This window comes from Nelumbo nucifera, chromosome 3, assembly GCF_055504915.1.
Source record: "Nelumbo nucifera cultivar China Antique chromosome 3, China Antique-T2T, whole genome shotgun sequence".
In the NCBI taxonomy this organism is placed as follows: Eukaryota; Viridiplantae; Streptophyta; class Magnoliopsida; order Proteales; family Nelumbonaceae; genus Nelumbo; species Nelumbo nucifera.
This window is the reverse complement of record NC_142651.1, coordinates 59,928,760-59,952,825: the sequence shown is the minus strand read 5'-3', so window position 1 is coordinate 59,952,825 and position 24,066 is coordinate 59,928,760. Positions and strand designations below refer to the sequence as shown.

General features: G+C 39.0%; 1 protein-coding gene and 1 pseudogene across 1 annotated transcript; both read left to right on the top strand.

Annotated features, from left to right (window-relative positions):
- Window positions 1-368: 368 nt before the first annotated feature.
- On the top strand, window positions 369-10,371 carry LOC104602180 (uncharacterized). Its single transcript, XM_010265778.3, has 11 exons — window positions 369-634; window positions 782-868; window positions 1,252-1,347; window positions 1,457-1,532; window positions 1,626-1,727; window positions 1,844-1,932; window positions 2,042-2,149; window positions 2,295-2,432; window positions 3,702-3,807; window positions 7,422-7,633; window positions 9,885-10,371. The coding sequence occupies exons 1-11, from the start codon at window positions 584-586 to the stop codon at window positions 9,951-9,953; spliced, it is 1,134 nt and encodes a 377-aa protein (XP_010264080.1). The 5' UTR covers window positions 369-583; the 3' UTR covers window positions 9,954-10,371.
- An 8,719-nt stretch (window positions 10,372-19,090) lies between these two features.
- On the top strand, window positions 19,091-20,784 carry LOC104602179 (molybdate transporter 1 pseudogene; annotated as a pseudogene).
- Window positions 20,785-24,066: the final 3,282 nt, after the last annotated feature.

Here is a 24,066-nt window from a genome sequence, read left to right as displayed (position 1 = left end):
GTTGAAAAACGTTGTTTATAATATATCATATATTATTTATTATTTAAAATATAATATTTTATTATTTATATTATAAAAATAAAAATAATAAAAAAACTGACAATTAACCAAATTGATCAATCGATTAACATATTGATTTCGATTACTGATTTTCCAAAAACCGGTATCACCGGTTCGATTAACCGTGGACTGGAGTACCCCTACTGTTATAATACTTCGCCACTGAGACAAATGTGGGACCCATAAAAGGACATGCCCAACTTCGTCCCGGCTCCCGACTCCTGAAGGTGATATCATGAAAGTTGCATGAAATTGTTGTTTACGAGCATTTCTCCATATCTAATGGTCCTCATGTGCAATTCTCATACGACTTCGCCCCGGAGAAAAATGTGGGACCAACGAAAACACATGCCCAACTTTGTCCTGAGGGCGAAATCATGAAAGTTGCATGAACTCGTTGCTTACGAGCATTTCTCCCTATCTAATGGTCCTCCGTCCCGGAAAGTGTATATTTTGTCTCTCAAACGAGAAGGATCGGAAATTGTTGCGGAATTGCTGAGAAGATTCTCATCCTCCTGCTGCAATGGACCTCCGTGTACTGGTTCTAATGTTCTTGCTCTGCCTGCAGATTAGGGTTTGTACTCAGTTCCTTTTTAACCAAATTATTCTCTTACCTTTGATGGGAATCGCTGCAATTTCATTCATCAGTCTTCGTAATTATTCGCGAAATTGATATAGATCTGCCAATGCTCTCGTTTGTTTTTGCTGTTTTTCTATCTAGGCCGAGAGCAGGACTGGTTCGATCTTATTCCTCGATAGCCCTGGTCATCAGTTTCTTCGTTCTCGTTCAACAGATGTCGCCTATGAGGTAGTTTATTTATTTATTTTGTTTGCTTTGTCGCCGAGGTATTCGAGATAAACAAATTTTGGGTTCTCCTGAACTTTATATCGTCTTCGCCGCCGAAGCTGAAGCTCTAGGTTTTGATAGGTTCAGGTGGATTGGTTGAGGATCGGAACTTACTTATTCTGACTGACTGAACCGATTTTTGTTTTCTTTCTCTATCTTTTTGATTAATTATTCATCATTTAGCATGATAGAGCCATGTTTGGTTTCTCAATCTTGACGACGGCTTGCTTGCTCATAATTATTAAATTGGCAATAGATTTTTTCCGTGCATTTGAATGATTTTGCAAACTATGCTTTGTAATCGACAGACAACTGATTGAAGGATTTTGTTCTTGTTGCCATAGACCGACTCGATGTTTCTCTCTGATGTTGCTGCTGCCGTGGCAGTTTTGCTTGGTTTTGCACCACCTGCTTCTCTTTCAGCAGATAGTTCATACAAGGTCTTATGGGTTATTACTCATTCGAAGTTTCTTTTCTTTACTTTTTGAGTAGGCTATCCTCTTTGCTATGGAAGCTTTTGGTTCTTACTAATGCCTTCTGTATCTGCAGTTGAATGAGGTTCTGCTGCCTAACCCATTTGATAGGCCTCATGCCGTATTGATGCTGGAAGTCAAAGGAATAGAAGGTTGCTGAATTTGATCCATAAAATGCATCTTGATCCATCCCCCTCAATTTCTTAGACTTAGTGAATAATTGATGAAATATTCTATTAATGCAGATCCACAGCTACTGGTTGACCAACTAGGCAAGGGCCACATTGGTGGTGCTTTTAAGAGCAAGGTTCTTCTTGATTCAAGTAAAGCTGATATCCAACTTCAAGGTATTTTAACTCTCTTAAACATGTCTTCTTCTCAGGCTTAAATTATGAGATATGGCCACTTATTGCATCAATACGTTTACACTCCAAATACCAAACTTTGTTGATGATTTGTGCAGATGAAGATGGCATCTCTGTGGTCTACCTAGATGAACCCTTAGGCTTTGACTGTGATGTTGATTGTACTCACAAAGAACTCCATGATCTTGTTAGTTATATTTTTCTCACTATTTCTTTTTGATGTTTACATTATTAACATCTTCATTCTCCTTTTATCATGTTCATATGTTGACCATGGATTTATTTTGTTTGTTCAGGCATCCTGGTTGGGTGGATCATATGTTTCTAGTGCCTTAGGAACATTCAATGGGGAGCTGAGTGTCCCTTTGATCAGTGGTTCTTCTATGAAACTGCATATGTCAAAGGTCTTCTTCAGGCTTTGAGTCCTTGCCCTTTGTTAATAAGCATCCAGTTTTCATTGACAAAAACAAATGCATATAGGCTCACACTACTTTTTCTGATTATTTTTTTTTTGAGGCTTTAATAGTAGCTTTGCATTCTATTATGCAGAATGCAGATAGGGAGTTTGTCATGAGTCTTCTTTCAATGATGCACAATATAAGACGGGCAATGGAAATGCATGAAGATTCCTCTGGTAGTATGCAAAGTCCGGCAGAATTAATCATAGGCTGTTTCACTGGCATTAAGGTGATGATATTTTTTCTCCCCTTCTCCATCCCTTCCTTCCTTACATGATGTTCCATAACTAGTATATTTTTTGAAAACTGAATGAAACTACTGAAAGAAGACTTAAGGGAGGGAAAAACCTTTGCTAAGTAAGTAGGCAAAGAGAAGTACTTAAGAGTTCCACCATGCAGCAGGATGGAAGATTGATGGAATATTTTAGAATACCACTTTGAGGGGATTAGTTTTTATACAACTCTGTTTTTTTTTTTTTTTTTTTTTGTGTTACAAATGACATTCATGTTCATGCCTCAAGTTCTATCCAATGGCAAAGACTTGGGGGAGTAGTATGTTCTATGCATATCTTTTTTTAGATTGTTAACAATGAAAAGATATTTATTAATTAAAAACTGTAAACTCTCTACCCTCTGAATATCAAGATTTGGGTGGGGTGGATGGATCCAGAGCAAATGACTGAGTACACATTAAACAGTTAAGCAAAAACAATGATCTGGAAATGTACAAAGCGACCCTCATAACGCAGCCCCTGGGCTTGGCAAGTTATTGGATGAACTTGGGGGTGCCGGGTATTTCTCCAAGATGGATCTCTGATTGGGCTATCATCAAATTAGGGTTCACCCTAGCCCATTCGGACAACCATCTTTTTTAAATAACTAGCTGTAATTATTGATCAAAAAAAAAATTAGGGTTCACCCAGAAGATGTGCATACGATAGCCCTTAGGATCCATGACGGCCATCCACCTTCTAGGCCATTATGAATGATATTTTCCAGCCCATCCTTCATGTTCTGTTCCATGTTCTGTTTTGAAATGGATATGTTTTATTCCACTAGCTGATAAAGTTAAGAAGATCAATCTACATTTGGTTAAACTACTCTGCAGGATCATTGCTTGAAGGGTTTATTTCAAGGTTGAACTTATTAGCTCCACATAATTACTTCCTGAGAATGAGTTTTTAGATGGAGAACAAAAAAGAATCGGTTCTAATGATTATCACATATCCAAACTTAATTGATTCTTAGAATCACAAAAATTTCGAGAACCCGTTCTCTCAAAGCATGCCAAATGCAACCCAAATTGTTGGAAAGGTAGTGTCAGATACATAACTTGTTTGTAACCTTAGTAGAGCACATGACCATCAATGTTCAAATGCTTGTTGTCTAGGTAACTTTTGTACTTATCTATTTTATTCTATTCATATTTTCCATGTTAATCTTTCCATTTTACTTATTATATACCCGTCATATACCAAGTCTATTTGATATGGTTCAGGTTTTGCAAGAACAATATGGACCTGATGACATTACTCAGCAAGGATTGGAGCTGTTTATGACCACTCTAAGCAAGATAGTTGATTCGTTATGGACAGCATACAAAGGTCAAATGCATTTTATGGTCCTAGATAATTCATCACTTAATTCTATATTGTATCAGCACAAATTTCCCTTTTTCTCTGGGTTAGTGACAAAAAAATGAAAATAAGATGATACATGAATATAAACTCCTTTCCTCCACACTGGGGCACCAGGGGTAAACCAAAACTATGTTGGCAATAAACGAAGTCCCTCAAATAAAGAAAAGTTCTTTCTCTACTAATCCTGTTTTAAGGAAGATCATCAATTATTAAGTTGGCCTCCTTTCAGATCCCCTTGAAGGAGAGCCAGGAACCTCTCCCTGAATTTCCAACCTAAATTGGACCTGAAAAGCTGAGCCAGATAGTTCTGATCGTTGTCTCTAGTAGTCCCCTAGTGCCTGGTGAGCCTGGAGTTCCCCATCATCAAGGTTTAGTTTATACTATCAAAAACTTAAAAAATAAATAGAAAAAGAGGAACAAACCATCTAGAGATAGCAAAACAGAGAGGAGCTGGCAATTAAATGCCCATTTCTGATGATCATGTTAATTGGGATACCTTTGAAGCCGCTACTACACTCAAAAAGCAAGATGCCATTATTTTTTCTCTTGAAAATTGCAACTGTGCATCACAAGGCTGATTGTAGAAGGGGACTCAAAAATAGTCATTGGTTGGTTGAAAAAAAGAAGGGGTATTATGGCAATTCAGAAATGAAATCAGGCAGTTCAAGTTGCTGTCAAGACAATTGCTAATTCATGTAAGATGAGTTAGGAGGTCCACTAATGGGTTGGTCCATGGATTAGCTAAGCAAGGAGTATATAGACATCATTTGTTTTGGGCTCAATGTTAAGAGGGTGGTGGGTTTTTTTGGTTGTAAAAGTTTTTTTTTTTCTTAACAGCTTCTTGTTGTAATCTCTTTTTCTTTAAGTTTTAATAAAATTCTGAGTTGCTGATAAAAAAAAAAGAGAGAAAATTTCAACTGTGCATACTGGACTTTGTCTTGGAAGTAGCCTTGTTTCTTGTCTTCTGATTCATGAATGCACCATAGAGATGAAAGGATCTAAGATCCCCATAATATTTTCCGTTAAAACAGTGAAAAAATCCGAATTCTGTTGCACATCAATGATATTAAATGGACACTCCTAATCAGAAGGTAGTTCCAAGAATCAATTCTGTGTTACAGCACTGCAATAGACCAATATATGATAACATTTTCCCTTGTGATCATACAAGTTACAACATTCCAAAATCTAAGATCAGATTTAGAGAGCAAAATATAGACATTTTTAGGGTTTGCATGTTACTGACATACATTAATGATATGCCAAGAAGATGTGAGACATGAGATTGTTATAGGCCTCTGGCAGAGGTGCCTGCTACTGTGCTTGTTATAGGCTTGATTGAATCCTACCTTCACAAAGCCAAAATCCTAAGCTAACCTTGACTTGGGATAGGTCACATTGAAGGGAAAGTTTCTAAAGGGAGAAATTCCATAAAGCTAATGGAATCTGGCACTTGGGTTCTTTGCCCACCCATATTTTCACAAATTTTAATTCCACTGCCCCCTCCAAGAAAATGTAGAAAATGTATATTTATCAATGATAGAAAATTTGGGTGGTATTGTGGAAATGGCTTCGCAAGAAATTGTATCACATTTAAGGTGTTCAACCCCTTTTCTTGTATCAATTGTATTGTATTAATGGCAAAAATGTACCAAGGAAGGCCTTTGGCATGGTTCCCAAGGCGCCAAGGTGAAGCTAGGTGATTGGGGGGGGGGCACCTTGCTGCCTAGTCCCAGGCATCACCTAGGCGATGGAGTTTTTACATGGAAACCATGAATCCTAGGGTAATTCCCTAGGTTCCATTTTTTTTATCAGTAAAACAGAGCAAATTTATTAATAAAAGAAAGGTGTCTTTACATCAAGGGGTAGCCTCGGCTACCCCTTACAACAGAAAAAGAAAAAACCCCAGTGGCTTTTTCTTCAATGTTACAGCTGTGCCCAAAAAACTTGATCTCTGTATACACCTTGTTTTGCTAACTGATCAGCTAGATTGTTGGCTGACCTTGGAACCCAATGAAATAATAGCTGCATGTCTTTTGACATTTTCTAAATTTTTTGATCTCATTTCTGAACCACCATGGGTGCTGTTCTTCTTTTCTTAGCTAGCTTAGAATCACCTTCAATTATCAGCTTTTGAAAACCTAACTCCACAACTCTGTATGCCAAACATCACAGCTTTCAGCTCTGCTCTCGTGGAGTTTCCTTCCCCAGTTGGTCCTGAGAACAAAGTCAGATTTTCTCCCCTCCCATTTCTTAACACCCAGCCTATCCCTGATGGACCTGGATTGCCAAGATTGCTGCCATCAAAGTTCAGTTTGAGAAAATCCATTTTTTCTTGGAGGAAGAGGTAGCTGCAATCACCCCCCAATTTCTGATAATATCATCAAAAGTAAAGTCCGAAAATACAGTAATAGTCTTGACCCAATGTATTACTTTAACCACAATGCCTTGAAACACAGCTTCTGCATTCCTTTTTTCCTTGAAAATTCTGAAGGTTCTTTCTTCCCAGATCATCCATAACATTGCTGCCCTTGTGCATTTCCAGAGTATCTTCCCTCTTTTTCTTGGGCACTTGAATGTGGATGAATTGAAGAGCCTGTCCAAACTGCTTGGAGTAGACCACCTGCAACCAAACAACACAAAAATTCTCTCCCAAATACATTCAGCAAAGGGACAGGATATGAAAAGATGGTAAACAGTTTCACCATTAGAAATACACACGATACACCTATTTGGAGAGAGGCACCAGCCAGGTCACTTCCTTTGCAACATGTCACAGTTTCACCATTAGAATTCCCTAGGTTCCATTATCAACCAGCAACCATCTTTTATTGATAATTATCAATTAACTTCATAAAAAAAGTATAAGTTTCATATTAAAACATAAAATCAACATATTTATGCGAAGAAGAATAAGAAAAGGTTATAAAATATATATAACTTCTTCCTTGCTTCACAAAATGAATTTCTAGATTAAAAATATCTATTTAATTATTGTAATATCAAAACAAAGAATATAAAAGTGTTTCATAGCAGCATGTACAAAATAGGTAGTTGATTAAGCAAGGCAACCATCCATGGGCACCCTGTTGCCTAGGTGTTGCTTTGACAACTAGGGGCCTCCTACATATACTTAAATCTGAATCTGTAGTTTTACCCTCCCCCCACAAAGAAAAATCCACATCAATAGAATTTTCGGCTAATTTACATTTTTCACCGAGTCTGCCTACCAGATCCAGATTTTTCTGTTGGTCCTCAATCTGTAAAGAAATTAGAGGGGTCGAGCATGTGACCTTTCTGATAAAAAGGACAGATTTTTTCTGAATATAACTTTTGATCCTCATATGTAATGAAGGTCTTGCTGACCTTCCCTTATCGACGCTAAGTGCATCTGAAACTGGTTTTGTAGCCTAATATGATTCCCTATTTCTCATACATGGCTAGCATTCCTTTGTTGATGACAGTGTTCCTAGTTGAATTTCTTTGTATGGACTGTTTTTTCCTGTGCTTTCAATTTTCAAATGATGACTTGGTTTTCTTTTGTTCTCAAAATCTTGTGGTATGTATCACTTGGACAGGTGAAATTGTTGGAGTGTTCACCTTTTCTGGAGACCTTTACCAAGAGTCTTCCTCAATGGTGAATGTGAAGTTTACTTCTCAGCCTTCTTTTCGGAGGATGGAGGAGGTGGCAGGCTCAACTAATTCGACAACTACTGCAGAAGTTCTGTTGGTTAGATGGAGCCTTGCTTGGATAACAGGAATCATTCTCCTCATATCTACTCTGCTTGGGGTGAGAAACACATTCGGTTTCGTTCTTTAACTTACTTTTTTTGTAATAAATAAAAAAGTAAATTTTGATTAAGTAATAAAAGGAAATTACAACATAGTTGATAAGATATCACTGACAGGAAAAAAGAGAAAACTCAAAACCTATATCCCAGCAGCCTTCACAAACCCCTAGCAAATAAACTTTTCCCATCCCAGAGACCTTAAACCAAGGCCCAAAACCCAACACAAGAAACCCAGGTGTCTTCCCTACACCCTGAAATACAGACACACCCAAATGCAAACAACTACTAATCAAATCTCAGCACTAGGACTTTCCACACCAAAAAAAATTTCTTTTGCAGTTCCAAAAAAGTTTTTATTGCAAATTCTTCTCCTCTGATAGAAGAAAGCCCCAACAATTTGCTAACTTGAACTTCAATTTCAACTATCTTTTCCAAATCCACATTTTTATCTATTTTCCTCTGTCAACAATCACCTTCTTTTCCTCTTCCCCTTCTGCAACCTCTTCCTCATTTTCACACTCAGTCCCCAGCTGATCTTCCTCCCTTAAAAAAATCAATTTCCTTATGGTCATCAATATTTAGTTCCAGTTCCTCCACCTCTTTTTTTTTGTCAAATCTGAAGAATTACTCCATTTTGTAGAGCTCTGAATTTTATTTTTGACCTTCACTCCATTCCTTTTTTGAACCCTCTTAAACTTGCTACAAGAGCCAGCCCTAATAGACCATCCTTGAGCTGATGGAAATTGGAAAACCTTGGTAGCATGATAAATTGGCCATTGTTTAAACCTTATTTTTTCAGATTCGCCAATGATTTATCACCTTTTTTGGCTCCTTCAAGATACTTGCATCCCTTTTTCTCCCTAAATCCACCTCTAATTTTCCAATAACCACTTTACTCGTCAAAAAAAAAAAAAAATATCCAATAACCACTTAACTCATAAAAAAAAAACCACATATAACAGATTCAGTGTCAAACTCCTCTACATCTCCACTTTCTCAAAACTTTTTTTTGGATAATTAATAGAAAACAACAGAGAGTACAATAGGAAAGAGGGAGGGGTAAAATCTCTTAACCCTCACTAAGATTCATATTCATGTTACAAAATTGCCCAAAAGAGACCGACTCTTCCCACCCCTTGCTTGGAAAGTGAACCCGCAAATGAATTTGCACTTCTCTTAATCCACTGGAACTTGATTTCCATGTTCCGGGTCAACTGCTTAAATTTCTTTTTCTCATTTAAGAACTTCCAAAACCTAATCTCTTTCCTTTGCAGCCAGCCAATGACTAACATTGAATCACCTTCCACCATCAGTTTTCTGATATATATATATATATATTGATAATTCATCAGTTTTCTGATATTCAGCTGTTTTCTTTTTACCCCTTCCAAGACCACCAAGATTTTCTCTCTTAATGAATCCCCATTACCAATAGGACCCGAATACAAAGCAGTGATTTTTCCTTCCTCATCCCTGAATACTCCTATAACTGAAGGGCCCGGATTTCCTTCACTGTTACCATCAAAATTCAGTTTAGTAAAGCCAACATCCGGAGGTGATCAAACTGGACTGGGAACCGCTTTAATAGGAGCTGAAAATGCCACTTCTTTCCAGTTCTTAGTGATATCTCCTGCTGACAACCCCTCAAAGAGCTTTTTTGTCTTGACCCAATGAATCACCCTAACAGTTATTGTTTCAATGATGATATCTTTACTTCTTTTTTTTTTTTCAGAGAAGATTCTTTGATTTCTTTCCTCCCAAACTGTCCAAAACCCCATGGGTCAAATATCCTGGGCCTTCCTTCAATGCTAATCAGCCTTTGTTTTTTTTTTTTTTTCTTGAAATGATTTTATCTGTCATGCATTCTTATTTTCTTTAGAATTAGCATTGAGATATTCATGAAACCTTCAAGCACAATTCATTCTAAGCTCAGGAAATTTTTCACAAGCATGCATAATGATTGCTGAACATGCCACAGAGATTATTTATACTGATCTGTTACTAATTGGAAAATATTACTGATTGGAAATTAAAGGTAGCCCAGTGCACAAGGCTCCCACCAATGTGTGGTCTGGGGAGGATAGATGTACGCAACCTTAGCCCCACATATACAGAGAGGCTGTTTCCAACATGCCTCTGATAATCATACCTCTCTGTTTCCAATATGCATATCATTGTCTATAAACCACATACAGGATTGAGAAGCTGACAATTATATTGTTTGGTGGTATACTTTTTTTCTATCTGCAGATCCACTTTCTTCTCAATATGCCTCTCACAAGGGACACCCTCCTGTATTCTAATGTAAAGCTTGACTGAATTTGAAGGGAGAATTTTACTGACTTGTCCAGTCGTGACAAGAAACTCCGCACATATTTGGAGTGCTAGGTACTTGCAATCCGTGGATCACGTGCTTTTTTTTGGGTATGATTATCTTCAAAGAGAAGTACAGTATTTTGTTTCCGTTACATGGAGTTCCTTGGTTCACTACACTAACTGGTTTGATGGTTAGTGCTTTGGGAAGTTGTAGCCTTGTAGGTGGACCAAAGAAGAATGATTTAATACATGTAGTATCAATTCCTAGTAGTATTACAGGTTATTTCATTCATTTCATAATAATGTGCGGAATTGGACACTGGAAAAACTGTATCAGCAAAGCTAGGGTTGTAATGATCTAAAAATATGCGCGTTTCATATGGATAACATCAGAATAAAAGAAAAGTTGCCCATTGACCAATCATGTCCGCATTTTTGCATTCCTTGCATTTACAATCTTGTAACCCCATTTTTGCACTATTGACCTGTTATAATCGCCAAGCTAGTTTGCTGAAACTCTAGTGCAAATGTGCAGCATTTTTTTAGGTAGTGTGACGAGGGAGCTAGACTAATGCTTGGTTGAAAATGTAAACGCGTTGTGCCAAGCCATTCTCCCACTCCCAGATAGGTATTTTGCGTAACAGAAAAGAAGGGTTATGTCCAAAATGGCTGCCAGTGTGCCACTGCTGTGTTGGATTATTTGATTTTCAGTTCTAGCTAGTTCTATGTCCATGCGCATGCATGCCTTGCTCTTACCGTGTCATAGACTTTTTAACACGTGGAGTAAAGACTGGTCGGAGCTCCAAATCTCAATTCACTACAAATCAAATCCAGTCGCCATCGAAGTGACTGGATTTTCTTCAATTGCATTTGTGAAACTGAGTCATTTGAAACATTTTTGTGGCCATAGGTTTGTTTTCTCCTTTTTTTTTTCGCTTAAATGTCTGTTTCATGGCCACATCTTTGGTGAAGCATCTATAGAATGCAGTATTTTAAAGGATTCAATTATGATGCTGGAAAAGACATGATGCCAGAAAAATTTATAACCAACCAATTGGTATCATAGAAGCGTAAAACCAATCAGATGGTATTGGTTATTGAAGGGAGGGGGGGGGGGGGGGGTTGATTGATCAAGTTCTTACGGTGAATTTTGATTGATGTCAAGTTACCAATTGATTTCGATACCGGTTCATTTAGTTACAAGTGTGTTAATATCATGCCTTTCTGGAATCTGTTGGACCCTTTTGAAAAATGACATGGCAATGCCTTACATATGGATGGTGGGCTTGCACTGATCAGCAGTTTCAATTGATCAATCTGTGATGCTAAAAATCAAATAATTAAAAATCTAGAAACTTCGCAGAAAAATTGATCTTATCATAAGTGTAACAAATGATAAGGTAAAATATTTATACCTCCCCTGACGTTTCTGATAATTACTTAAACCTCCCCTCACCATTAAAGTTTGTAAAGACCTTCCTGACCTTTGGTGTAAAATCTGCCTATTGACCCCTTCTGTTAGTTGCACGTTAGAAACTGAACAGAAATATAAGTCTATTGCTCTATTTTTTTAAATACCCAAATTACCCATGAATTATGCCAGGGTAAAATACTTATACCTCCCTGACGTTTATGATAAGTACTTATATCTCTCATCTTTTGATGGAGGCCCATCCCAAGGCCCATCTCACTATATGGGCGGCAACTCATAGGATAAGGATAAGGGTAAGGATAATTCAAGAAAAGATAATTCAATGATCCAAGACTCATCAAGAATTCAAGAACCCAAGACTCATTAAGAATTCAAGAATTCAAGACTCATCAAGAGTTCAATGCATGGATAAGATCCAGGGAAATCGGATAGTGATGATCAAACCAAAGTATTCGATCCTATCAAGACCAAGATCAAGAAGAAATCGACCCTAGCAGATTAGATGTTTTGATATCTATCATAGTTGTTCTTTCCTAGTTCTTCTACAATTTCTAGATGTATTATAAATATTGCTCTTTCCAAGCTAATACACACTTCAGATTTACACTTCAATTTTCGTCACCTTTTCTCTCTCCTCGAGATTTTCGTTAGCTTTGCTAGAAGCTTGTGTTCGCCCGGTGCTTGCGTAGCCAACCCGATTTTTATTGCTTCCACGCTGCGTCAGGTGGTATCAGAGCAGGGAGTTCGCCCAGTCAAATGGCCAACCAAGACGATAGCAGTCGCAACTCACCCCGTGACGGAGATCAGGGGTTCCCAACTGTTTGGAGAGCAATCGAAGAGCAGTGCACGACCACACGTAACATCGAACAGCAGTTGGCAAAGATGGCTGAACAACTGCGAACCTTGTTATGGGAGGTTGTTCCATGGAACCGGGAAAATCCACATCCAATCGAAGGAGATGACCACGACAGACCACCCGTCAACGCTGCATCCCGGCGTTCAGTTCTTGACGATGACAGTGATGATGAGTTAGAATTCGGTGGTGCTCCAGTTTTTCCCGGCAACGACAGAAACGGCAGAAATTGGCACAATCAAGGTAATTTCAATCCCCGTAGGCATAATGATGAATTTAAACTCAAGGTAGATATTCCTACTTTTAGTGGGGATCTTGGCATAGAGGGACTTCTAGATTGGATCACAGAAGTCGATCGTTTCTTCGAGTATATGGAAATCCCAGAAGAACGGAGAGTCAAACTAGTAGCCTTCCGACTAAAAGGAGGTGCATCTGTTTGGTGGGAACGCATGAGAGAGACTCGGATCAGAGAAGGAAGGGGTCCTGTTTGAACCTGGAGGCGCATGAAACAGTTAATCAGAGGTAGATTTTTACCCCCAGATTATGAACAATACATGTTTGAATCATACCAACGGTGTGCGCAGGGTTCTCGTAGTGTTAATGAATATACATCTGAATTTTTAAAATTAGTTGAAAGAAATCAATTATCTGAAAGTGATAACCAGCAGGCAGCCCGTTATCTAAACGGTTTAAGACCGTCTATCGGAGATAAAATTGGTGTACAGATGGTTCTTAGTGTGCAGGAAGCAAGGAACCTAGCCTTGAAAGTAGAATTGATGTTCCAAGAAAAGACCCATAGTGATAATTATCGCCGGTACAGCGGGAGCGACAACAGACCGGCAACTGTCGACAGGAACAAATCAGTCCCAGTAGTAAAACCTTCTCACCCGACAAGTACAGCTAATGTCGGTAAGGCCAACACAGGAGGACATACTCGAGGTAACCCTTCTAACCCTCCTAAACCCAGTAATCCCTATGCAAAGCCTACTCCTTTTAAATGCTTTAAATGTAATGAGGTTGGGTATAGATCTAGTGACTGTCCCAGAAGGAAGGCAGTTAATATGATAGAAAGGGAGGAGGAAGAAGATGTGGAGGAGGAAGTATACTGTGGACCTGATGGGGAAGATGAAGAGGGTCCATACGAACATAAAGAGTATACTTGTGTTGTGAGAAAATTAATGCTATCCCAGAAAAATAAAGATACCTCTCAAAGGCACAGATTGTTCCGTACCAGATGTACTGTCAAGGGTAAATTATTTGATTTAATTATTGATAGTGGCAGTCAAGAAAATATTATTTGCAGGGATATAATACAAAAGTTACAACTACTTCCTGAAAAACATCCAAACCCATACACAATTGGGTGGGTCAAGAAAGGAGGCGGCGTACGGGTGGAGGAACGCTACAAGGTACCCTTTTCTATTGGTAAGTATAATGATGAAGTATATTGTGATATTGTAGACATAGATGCTGGCCATATTTTGTTAGGTAGGCCTTGGCAATTTGATACAGATGCAAGGCACATGGGTAGGAAGAATACCTACCAACTTGAAAAAGAGGGCATACGCTATACTTTGTTACCCATGGTTGAAAAGAGTGTTCCTAAGGCCCCAAAAGCAAATGGAAAAAATTTCCTTACTATTACCCATCACCATGCTGAATTTGTAAAAGAATGTAAGGATACCCGTGAGGTACATTTGTTAGTAGTAAAGGGAGAAAATATGAATGAGACTCTGGAGGAAAATAAAATTCCAGTGGAAGTGCAGTGACTACTTGATGAATTCCATGATGTAGTTCCAGAGTAATTACCAAATGAACTCCCTCCCATGAGAGATATACAACATCATATTGACTTTGTTCCAGGTGCTAGTCTACCTAACCTCCCACAGTACAGGATGAGTCCTAAAGAGAATGAGATTTTATGGGAAAAGATAGAAGAATTGTTAAAAAATGGACACATTCAAGTCAATATGAGTCCTTGTGCAGTACCAGCTTTGCTAACACCTAAAAGGATGGCAGTTGGAGAATGTATGTCGACAGCAGGACTATTAACAAAATTACTATTGGATACAAATTCCCCATTCCTAGGCTGGACGACATGCTAGATCAGCTTAATGGAGCTGTAGTTTTCTCAAAAATCGATCTCAGGAGTGGATACCATCAGATCAGAATCCGCCCCGGAGATGAATGGAAGACATCCTTCAAGACTAGAGATGGCCTGTTCGAATGGTTAGTCATACCCTTTGGACTAACCAATGCACCCAGCACTTTCATGAGGCTGATGAACCAAGTACTGCGTCCCTTTACTGGTAAATTTGTGGTGGTATATTTTGGTGATATTTTAATTTACAACAATTTTATCACTGAGCATATTGAACATATTAGGGAGGTCCTAAAAGCATTAAGGGAAAATAAATTATATGCTAATTTGAATAAATGCACTTTTATGAGTGATAATTTGTTATTCCTGGGATTCATTATGAGTAAAGAAGGAATTAAAGTAGATGAAGAAAAGTTGAAAACCATTAGGGAGTGGCCGACCCCATCAAATGTCACAGATGTGAGACATTTCCATGGGTTAGCAACTTTCTGCAGGCGATTTATTAAACATTTTAGCAGTATTGTAACTCCCATCACTGAATGTTTGAAAAAGGGGAAATTTCAATGGGGAGAAGAACAAGAGCAAAGTTTTGCTCTCATAAAAGAAAAGTTATGTACTGCTCCTGTCCTTGCTTTACCAGATTTTGATAAATTATTTGAAGTTGAATGTGACGCAAGTGGAGTTGGCATAGGGGTTGTATTGTCCCAAGAAAAGAGACCCATTGCTATCTTCAGTGAAAAGTTATGTGAATCCAAGAGAAAGTGGTCTACTTATGACAAAGAGTTCTATGCTGTGGTTAGAGCCTTGAAAACATGGGAACATTATTTAATTGCAAAAGAATTTGTTCTTTATACTGACCACCAGGCCCTAAAGTATCTCAGTGGGCAAAAGCAATTAAGAAGTGATTTACATGCAAGATGGTTTGCTTTCCTTGACAAATTCCCATACAAAATTGTGTATAAGGCTGGACAACAAAATAAGGTGGTCGATGCTCTTAGTAGACGTGTAGCCCTCACCAAGACCCTCAGTATTGAGATTGTGGGTTTTGAATGCCTAAAAGACCTATACGCCCAGGATGAGGACTTCCAACATGTATGGGAGAAATGTGGGAATCGACAGTCAGCAGATGACTTCTACATTTATGATGGGTTCCTTATGAAAGGGAAACAGCTGTGCATCCCTTGCACCTCCCTCCGCGAAAAGATCATCCGTGATCTGCATGGGGGTGGATTAGCAGGACACCTGGGAAGGGACAAGACAATTGAAGCAATTAAGGGGCGTTATTATTGGCCAAAATTAAGAAAAGATGTGTCCACTATTGTGAGTAGATGTTATATTTGTTAGACAACTAAGGGCCAAACTCAAAACACTGGTCTCTACATACCTCTCCCCGTTCCTACTGTTATTTGGGAAGACTTGTCCATGGATTTTGTGCTAGGTTTGCCAAAAACCCAAAGAAATATGGACTCCGTCTTCGTAGTGGTTGACAGGTTCTCTAAGATGGCTTACTTCCTCCCATGCAAGAAAACAATAAATGCATCAGCGACTACCAAATTATTTTTCAAGGCGTTTACATGGGGTACCCAAGACTATCACATCAGGTCGAGACACAAGGTTCTTAAGTCACTTCTGGATGACCCTATGGAGGTTATTTGACTCATCACTAAATTTCAGCAACACAACCCATCCGCAGACAGACGGACAAACAGAGGTGGTGAACTAGACCCTTGGTAACTTGATTCGCAGTATATGTCGGGAGAGACCGAAACAATGGGATTTCGCTATTGCACAGGCTGAGTTCGCCTATAATAATGCAATACACAACTCTATAGGTAGATCTCCATTCTCCATTGTCTACATGAAGGTTCCAAATCATGCACTGGACTTAGTAAAGCTACCCAGAGTACCTGGTGCCAGTACCTCCGTAGAACAGATGGCGGACCAGATCCAATCCGTCCAAGAAGCCGTGAAGCAGAAGCTAGAACAAACCAACGCCAAGTACAAGTTGGCAGCAGACAAGCATCGGCGGCACCAAGTATTTGACGTCGATGACGAAGTTATGGTATTCTTGAGGAAGGAAAGGATTCCCGTGGGAAAATACAACAAGTTGTAGCCTCGGAAGTACGGTCCATACAAGATCGTGAAGAAAATCAACGACAATGCATATGTCGTGGACCTACCAAATCATATGGGTATCTCTAAGACGTTCAATGTTGTTGACCTTCATCGCTACCTGCCAGAGATGACACTTGCATATCCTAGTCACGACTCGGGGTTGAGTTTTTTCCAAGTGGGGGATAATGATGGAGGCCCATCCCAAGGCCCATCTCACTATATGGGCGTCAGCTCATAGGATAAGGATAAGGGTAAGGATAATTCAAGGATCCAAGACTCATCAAGAATTCAAGAACCCAAGACTCATCAAGAATTCAAGAATCCAAGACTCATCAAGAGTTCAATGCATGGATAAGATCCAGGGAGATCGGACAGTGAAGATCAAGCCAAAGTATTTGATCCTATCAAGACCAAGATCAAGAAGTCGACCCTAGAAGATTAGATGTTTTGATATTTATCATAGTTGTTCTTTCCTAGTTCTTCTACAATTTTCAGATGTATTATAAATATTGCTCTTTCCAAGCTAATACACACTTCAGATTTATACTTCAATTTTTGCCACCTTTTCTCTCTCCTCTAGAGATTTTCATTAGCTTTGCTAGAAGCTTGTGTTCGCCCGGTGCTTGCGTAGCCAGCCCGGTTTTTATTGCTTCCACGCTGTGTCATCTTTAAACATTTTCATATCTTCTCAAACTGGTTTCTATTATCCACTTGTTAAAGGACTCGGACATATTGTTATGTAAGTCATCACTCTTTGCACTAGTGTTGAAAGCATGCCTACTCCAACATTTTGAAGGTGTGTCCTTCGCCCACTCCCAAGCTAGCTTTCAACATTGTCTCATTAAAATCTTGAACTGTATAAGCCCTTGCTGCATCCCAAAAGGTGAGGGGAGGTTTAAGCATTTATCAAAAACGTCAAGGGAGGTATAAGTATTTTACCCGAGTATGATTCATAAGTATTTTACGTTCAACTAACGGAAAAGGTCAATAAGCAGATTTTACACTAAAGGTCAGGGGAGGTCTTTATTACAACGTTTAAAGGTGAGGGAAGGTTTAAGTACTTCTCTGAAACATCAGGGGAGTAAATTATTTTACCCTAAATGATAACGTTACTAATGAAGGAAATGTTCAAAATATTAAAAATAAAACAGAGAATAAAAAGCATGATCTTCTGATCAGGGAAAATGTTTCAATGGTTAAAATGAACCATTGATTGAGGGTGTTTTTTTTTTTTTTTCAAATATATTGGGGCCTAGAAGATCCGAACACCTGGTCAAGTGATTGTCCAGATTGGTTGACTGATCTTGAGACATGAACTTAATGATCAGAGATCATCAGTCCACTTACAAGGGCAAGTAACTAATGGTTGAGATTAATCGGTAATCTTCCCGAATGGTGACCAATTGTCATCATGATATGAGCTCCATTATCAGCTCATATAGAGGTGGACCCATATTCAATCAGTTAAAGAAACGGACAGAGAAAAGAGACAGATCAAAGGGGAGGAAGCGTAACAGGGGGAGAACGCAGTTCAAGTTGCTGGTTACTATTGGGTAAATTAAAATAAAGATGTGATAACGTCTGCAAGTACGTAACTTTTGGTGTTTTTTTCTCTTCAAAAATCAACACTACCCAAGTTCCTGCTGGGATGCAAGCATTTGACTTCGCTATGTGAGTTGTGAACTCACGCGCACGCCCTAATAATAATAAAACAGAAAAGACGTAGTGAGCAGCTAGCTCAGGTGCCGTTTGGCATTATTTTTTTTTTTTGAAAGATCTTTCAGAAAATCTGACAGCTAAAAAATCGTTAACGATCTTAGCAGACTTAGCGGTTGAAGGATCGCTTGTTTGGATGTGCGCCTTCCTGCATGAAGACGAAATTTAAACATACGAAAAAAAAGCGAGAAGTTCTATTTCTTTCTTCCTAAAATAAGTTCCAATCAAGCTTCTCACATTTTTTCTAAACTCCATCTTTCAGCCGAAAGATCTTCCCCCAAACAAATAAGAAAAAGATTTGAAAAGTAGCGGGGCTTAAGTTAGCAATCATCTAAAGTCCAAATGAATATAATTCACATCTATATATCTAGTCCACTTACTAGTGCAATCACGCAACCTTCTAAAGTCAATGGAAAGAGAAGAAAAAAACACCGAGAGTGCAATCCGTTTGGTTTGTAGTTAGACTTGGAATCGGAACATTCCATCAAATGGGAGAATGACATTCCAGCATGAATGAAAATAAGATTTCAATTCCACCCAACCAAACAATTGGAATGGAAATAGCCTATTCCGATTCCGATTCCGGCCTGTGAATCAAGCGGGGCCTGAGTTTTTCACTTGATAAAAGAGAGATCAACATTGCTCTGCTCCAGAACCTGCTGAAGCTAAGACTGATGATCATGATCATGAGTGACCATTAGTGGGTCCCGTGTGAGTCTTCATAGTGGCTGTTGGCTGCGGTCCTGAGGATGGGCGAAGAGCATCTCATGATTCCTGCTTTTAATATATAATATAAATAGAATTATCACCATACATATAATCCCCAATCACTTGTTTGACTATCTATATTAAAATCCTCGGTGCAGGAGAACACGATTCCTCCAAACCACAACTAGTGGCTCATTTGTTCTTCTCCCACGACTGCAAAAGGCATGCTTTTTACTCAAGATTCGCTCGGAGTTATAAATCCAATCGACCCACGTTCTCTTGGCATTCTGCAACTGAAGTTGTTTATGCAAACATGGAGTACCCAAACCACCAATCAGAGTGTCGCAAAACCAGCGAAAACCCATCGGTGGTGAGCACCGACCTTGCCCCCGCATCATCAAGTTTTCCGACCAGTGCTCTCAGCAAACTGAAGGACAACCTTGCTTTCAGAGGCTCCAAATGGTCGGAACTGAATGGAGCCATGGGAGACTTGGGAACATATATTCCTTTAGCAATCTCCATGACACTAGCCAATAACCTTAACCTTGGTGTAACGCTTATATTCACCGGTGTCTACAACATTATCACAGGTGTGATCTATGGTGTTCCTATGCCCGTCCAACCCATGAAGTCCATCGCCGCCGCTGCTATCTCGGATAGCAAAAACTTTGGCGTCCCGGAGATCATGGCTGCCGGAATCTGCACGTCGGCAATACTTTTCTTATTGGGAGTAACTGGGTTGATGGGACTTGTGTATAGGCTCATTCCTCTACCTGTTGTTAGGGGAATTCAGCTCTCACAGGGGCTGTCGTTTGCCTTCACTGCAGTTAAGTACGTTCGAAATGTTCAACAGCTTTCCAAGGGAAAGTCTAGCGGGACTAGGCCATGGTTAGGATTGGATGGTCTGGTTTTGGCTATTGTTTGTGCTTGCTTTATCGTGATTGTTAGTGGTGCAGGTGGGGAGGAGGAGACAGAAAGAGAAGGAGAAGATGCAGTTGGTGGTGATGGGTTGCCTGGAGAATCAAGGCCACGAACTCCAAGCCCAAGGAGACGATTATGGGGAATTTTAGTATCTCTACCTTCAGCCATGATTGTTTTTCTATTGGGTGTGGTCTTGGCCATCATAAGGAGGCCTAGAGTGATCAAAGAGATTGAATTCGGGCCATCTGATATACATGTTGTGAAGATGTCCAGGCATGCCTGGAAGGAAGGATTCATTAAAGGTACAATTCCTCAGTTACCACTTTCCATGTTGAATTCAGTGATCGCAGTCTGTAAGATGTCGTCGGATCTCTTCCCGGGGAAGCACTTCTCAGCCACTTCAGTCTCGGTGAGCGTGGGGTTGATGAACTTGGTTGGGTGCTGGTTTGGAGCCATGCCATGCTGCCATGGTGCAGGTGGGCTTGCTGGACAGTATAAGTTTGGGGGAAGGAGCGGTGGGTGTGTGGCAATTCTAGGGGCGGCCAAATTGGTGTTGGGCCTTGTGCTTGGGACGTCTTTGGTGAAGCTGTTGGCTCAATTTCCTGTGGGATTGTTAGGGGTGCTCCTTCTATTTGCAGGGATCGAGCTGGCCATGGCTTCCAGAGACATGGGTTCCAAAGAGGAGTCCTTCGTGATGCTTGTGTGCACTGCAGTATCGCTTGTAGGATCTAGTGCTGCACTTGGGTTTCTGTGTGGGGTTGTTGTTTGCGTGCTTCTTCGTCTTAGAAGCCTGACTAAAGATCCGTCGCTTCTGAGAAAATGGATGCATAGAATTAGAACCCCATGAAGTTGGACGTACCCCAGATTTCTCTTCTTAAAGGCCTGATTTTCCAGGTTCTGTGTCCAAATTAATGGGGCGACCTTCTTAATAAAGTGTCTTATTAATCTTATTAAGATCTAGTTCAATCACTGTTGAACTCGATTAACTATAGTGGAAGGTTGTTTTGCTTTTACATTTAAATCTGAATAAAGAGCTGTAAGCCAAGAGTTCAATCACTGTTGAACTCATAAGCCCTACTGGGAGGTCAATAATATATTTGAGACAGTGTCTGATTATTTCCCTTGTTAGCTCATATGTTAAATAAATGGACGTAGAGGATATTTGGCATCCCAATCTTTCTTGGTTGTTTAGCTACTTGATCTTTGCAATACATGCCCACTAACCAGACTTAAAGGCCCAAGTCCAACCCAATCCTGAGTAGGCCCTAGTTCTGTAGTTCATGGACATTGAGCCTGAAAGCCTGCCCACCGGGCCACAGATCCTAATTTATTTATTTATTTTTTTAACATAGGTGATAATAGCGGGATTCCAGTCCTAGTGTCTGCTGGGACTACCAGCTAGCATGCCAATCGAGCCACCACTCAATTGACGACCCTAATTTAATTTGATAATTATTTATATTTTGTAAAATTTTTTTATAGTTTTTATGAAGGGATTAGTGAGGAATATTGCAGCGTTTAGAAATCTGAAACATTGATACTCATGTTTTTCTTTGGTAAAAAACTTAAGCCTCCCTTGAGGTTTGTCATAAATATTTATACCTCTCCTCCAATTATTTTTAATAGGACTTAAAACCTCCACTGTCTAAATAAGATGCGGTTATATTTGACATAATTGATAAAAAGACACTTTTATCTTTTATTATCCTTCAAATTTTCAAAGAGTAGCACCGTAGGACCAGCTTTCACCATTTTGAAACAAGAATGATCATTCTAACCACTTCAAGGGTTGCTCACAAGAGTTGATTCACAAAGTTGATCTCAAGAACATTTTAAGGTAATTTGATAAGAGGTGTAAAGTGGGCCGGGCTGGGCACGGCATGGCCAGTGCAAAGTGTGGGTCGTGTCGTGCTGGCCCGTGGGCCGTCATTGGCCATGTCACCCTCCCTAGTGAATAGTTTGGGATCGGACCAGCATGGCCCACGGCCCAAGCCCGTGCCATGCCATGCCGTGTTGCGGGTCGAGTGGCCCGTTGGCCAAGCCTTGGTCCAAGTCGGGCCATGGACTGGGTCAAAGTTATTTTTGCCTATTTATTTAAAAAAATTAAAAAAAAAACTTAAAATTTTAATTTTATATGAATTTTGATGTATACAATTGCTTATATATAATAATTAAATAAGTTAGTATAATAAAATTGAAAACAATTGTTTATTTTATTAATATATTATACACTCTATATTATTATATAATTATAATTTATATAATATATTATATATTATATATATAAATATATAAAATATATAAATATTATATTTATACCATATATAAATAGTATATACGAGACGTGTTGGGCTGGGCCAAGCCAGGGCCGTGAACCTAAAACCCTAGGCCTAGCATAGCATGAACCATTGTGCTGGGCCTGGCACAGCCCGCGTGCTATCGTGCTAGGCCGGGCCGGGCCGTGCCGAGCCACAGGCGACACAGCCTGATTTACGCCTCTAAATTTGATGTGAAAACAGCTAGGGCTCATGAAACCATGAAATCATGGCCTTCAATAAATGGGAGGTTGCTAGAGAATGAAAATTTTAGGTTTTTCTTATGAAACCATCCAAAAGACTAAACCTGGACTACCTGGGCTAGAATAGCGATGGCAAAGCAATGGTAATAAAAGAAGCTCTGAAACTAATAAATCTGTTTGTCTTTTTCCTAAGGTTTTAGCTAGTTCTAAGGCCATGTTTGGAAGTGTTTATGATAAAAACAAGTGCTATTCGAATAAGTGCTTATTTTAAAAAGTAAGCACTTATTTCATATTGGGCGTTTAGTTGTCATTTTCTCCAATAAGCATTTGCGGTTATTTTGTCCTTCATTTTCTTTCAAATTTTACGAAAGTACTTTTATGAAATCACTAGCACTTTTACAAGAATACTTTATAAAACTACTTTTTTATAAAGCACTTTTACGGAAGTATTTTATAAAATTCAACTAGGGATAATTTTGTAAATGATATTTTAAAATTCAACTACGGATAAATTTGAAAGAAAAAAATTGAATAAGTGCTTATTGTATAAGCACTTAAAAAAGTCTGAAAAATTGGGCTTAAAAAATAAGCTCTTATTTTTAAAATAAGCAATTATTTTGGGCTTAAGTCCCAAACACCAAGAAGGCAAGTGCTTAATGGTGTGGTCCCGACCCAAATAAGCTCTTATTTTTAAGCACTCCCAAAGATAGCCTATCAGTCATTTCATTCAAGGGTTTAATTTCTAAAACCCTGAAATCTTAACTTCAAAGTCAATCATTGTAGCAGGAGCAAAATCATCATTAAAACACAAGCTCCATATCATTTGCTTGCACTGCGTTTTCTAATTTTAACCACATCAACGTGTATTGAGTGATTGATGACAAGCTCTACAAGAACTTGCGTCCCTAAAATTTCTTGCCTCAATTCTAATTGAACATTTATCCAAAAAGAGGATTCAAATATGGATAAAATAAAAATAAGTACTGAATCACGACTCCTCTTAATCGGTGCTTGTAAATAGAAATACTGAATCACGAGTCACGACTCCTCTTAATCAGTGCTTATTATCTCTCTCTCTCTCTCTCTCTCTCTCTCTTCTTGCCTTCTTTTCCTTCATCTCCTTTCTTTTTTGTTTTTTTCCTTCTTAGAAACCCAAACCATGAGTCCAGTATAGAGGGACAATATTGGGTTTTCAAAAAATTTTAATAAAATTTAGCCACACGTGAACTCACATGCAACCAATTCTTAACAAAATTGTGTTTGAAATCAGTATAAATCAAGAACAATGTAAAAATTTACACTATTTTGATTTTGTCGGTGTTTGGAAGAAATGTGTAATCATGAAAAGAAACGAGAGAATACAAGGAATGACAAGATACCTTTGTGTAGTGCAAGTCAGGTGATGCACATCAAGGGGGTGTTCTTCAATGTGAGTTGTTTTCCATGTGGAGTTCCAAAACTTGTTTTCCTTCTAAGATCCATCATTCTGATGGTTTCGAAAACATGAATGGTTTATGCAAAACAGAACACTTGCTTTTTGCTCTTCAAAACAAAAACACAGCCCAAGAACATATTTCAGCTTTTCTTGCTGATGTGGTGGTTTAAAAAAGTCATGTTGTAAAACGCCATTCAAATGTTGCCGTTGTGTTGCTCCATGAAGCCCAAAATGAAGTCAACGCTTATGTGCACCAAAGATAACTACTGATCCAATCACTTGTATTCACGGTAAAATTTAAGATATAATTGGGCCTT

Coding starts and splice junctions, on each gene's coding strand:
- LOC104602180 (XM_010265778.3), top strand. CDS start 584: ATGGACCTCCGTGTACTGGTTCTAATGTTCTTGCTCTGCCTGCAGATT. Junction 635..781: donor TGCTCTGCCTGCAGATTAGG/GTTTGTACTCAG, acceptor TTTTCTATCTAG/GCCGAGAGCAGGACTGGTTC. Junction 3,808..7,421: donor GTTATGGACAGCATACAAAG/GTCAAATGCATT, acceptor TCACTTGGACAG/GTGAAATTGTTGGAGTGTTC.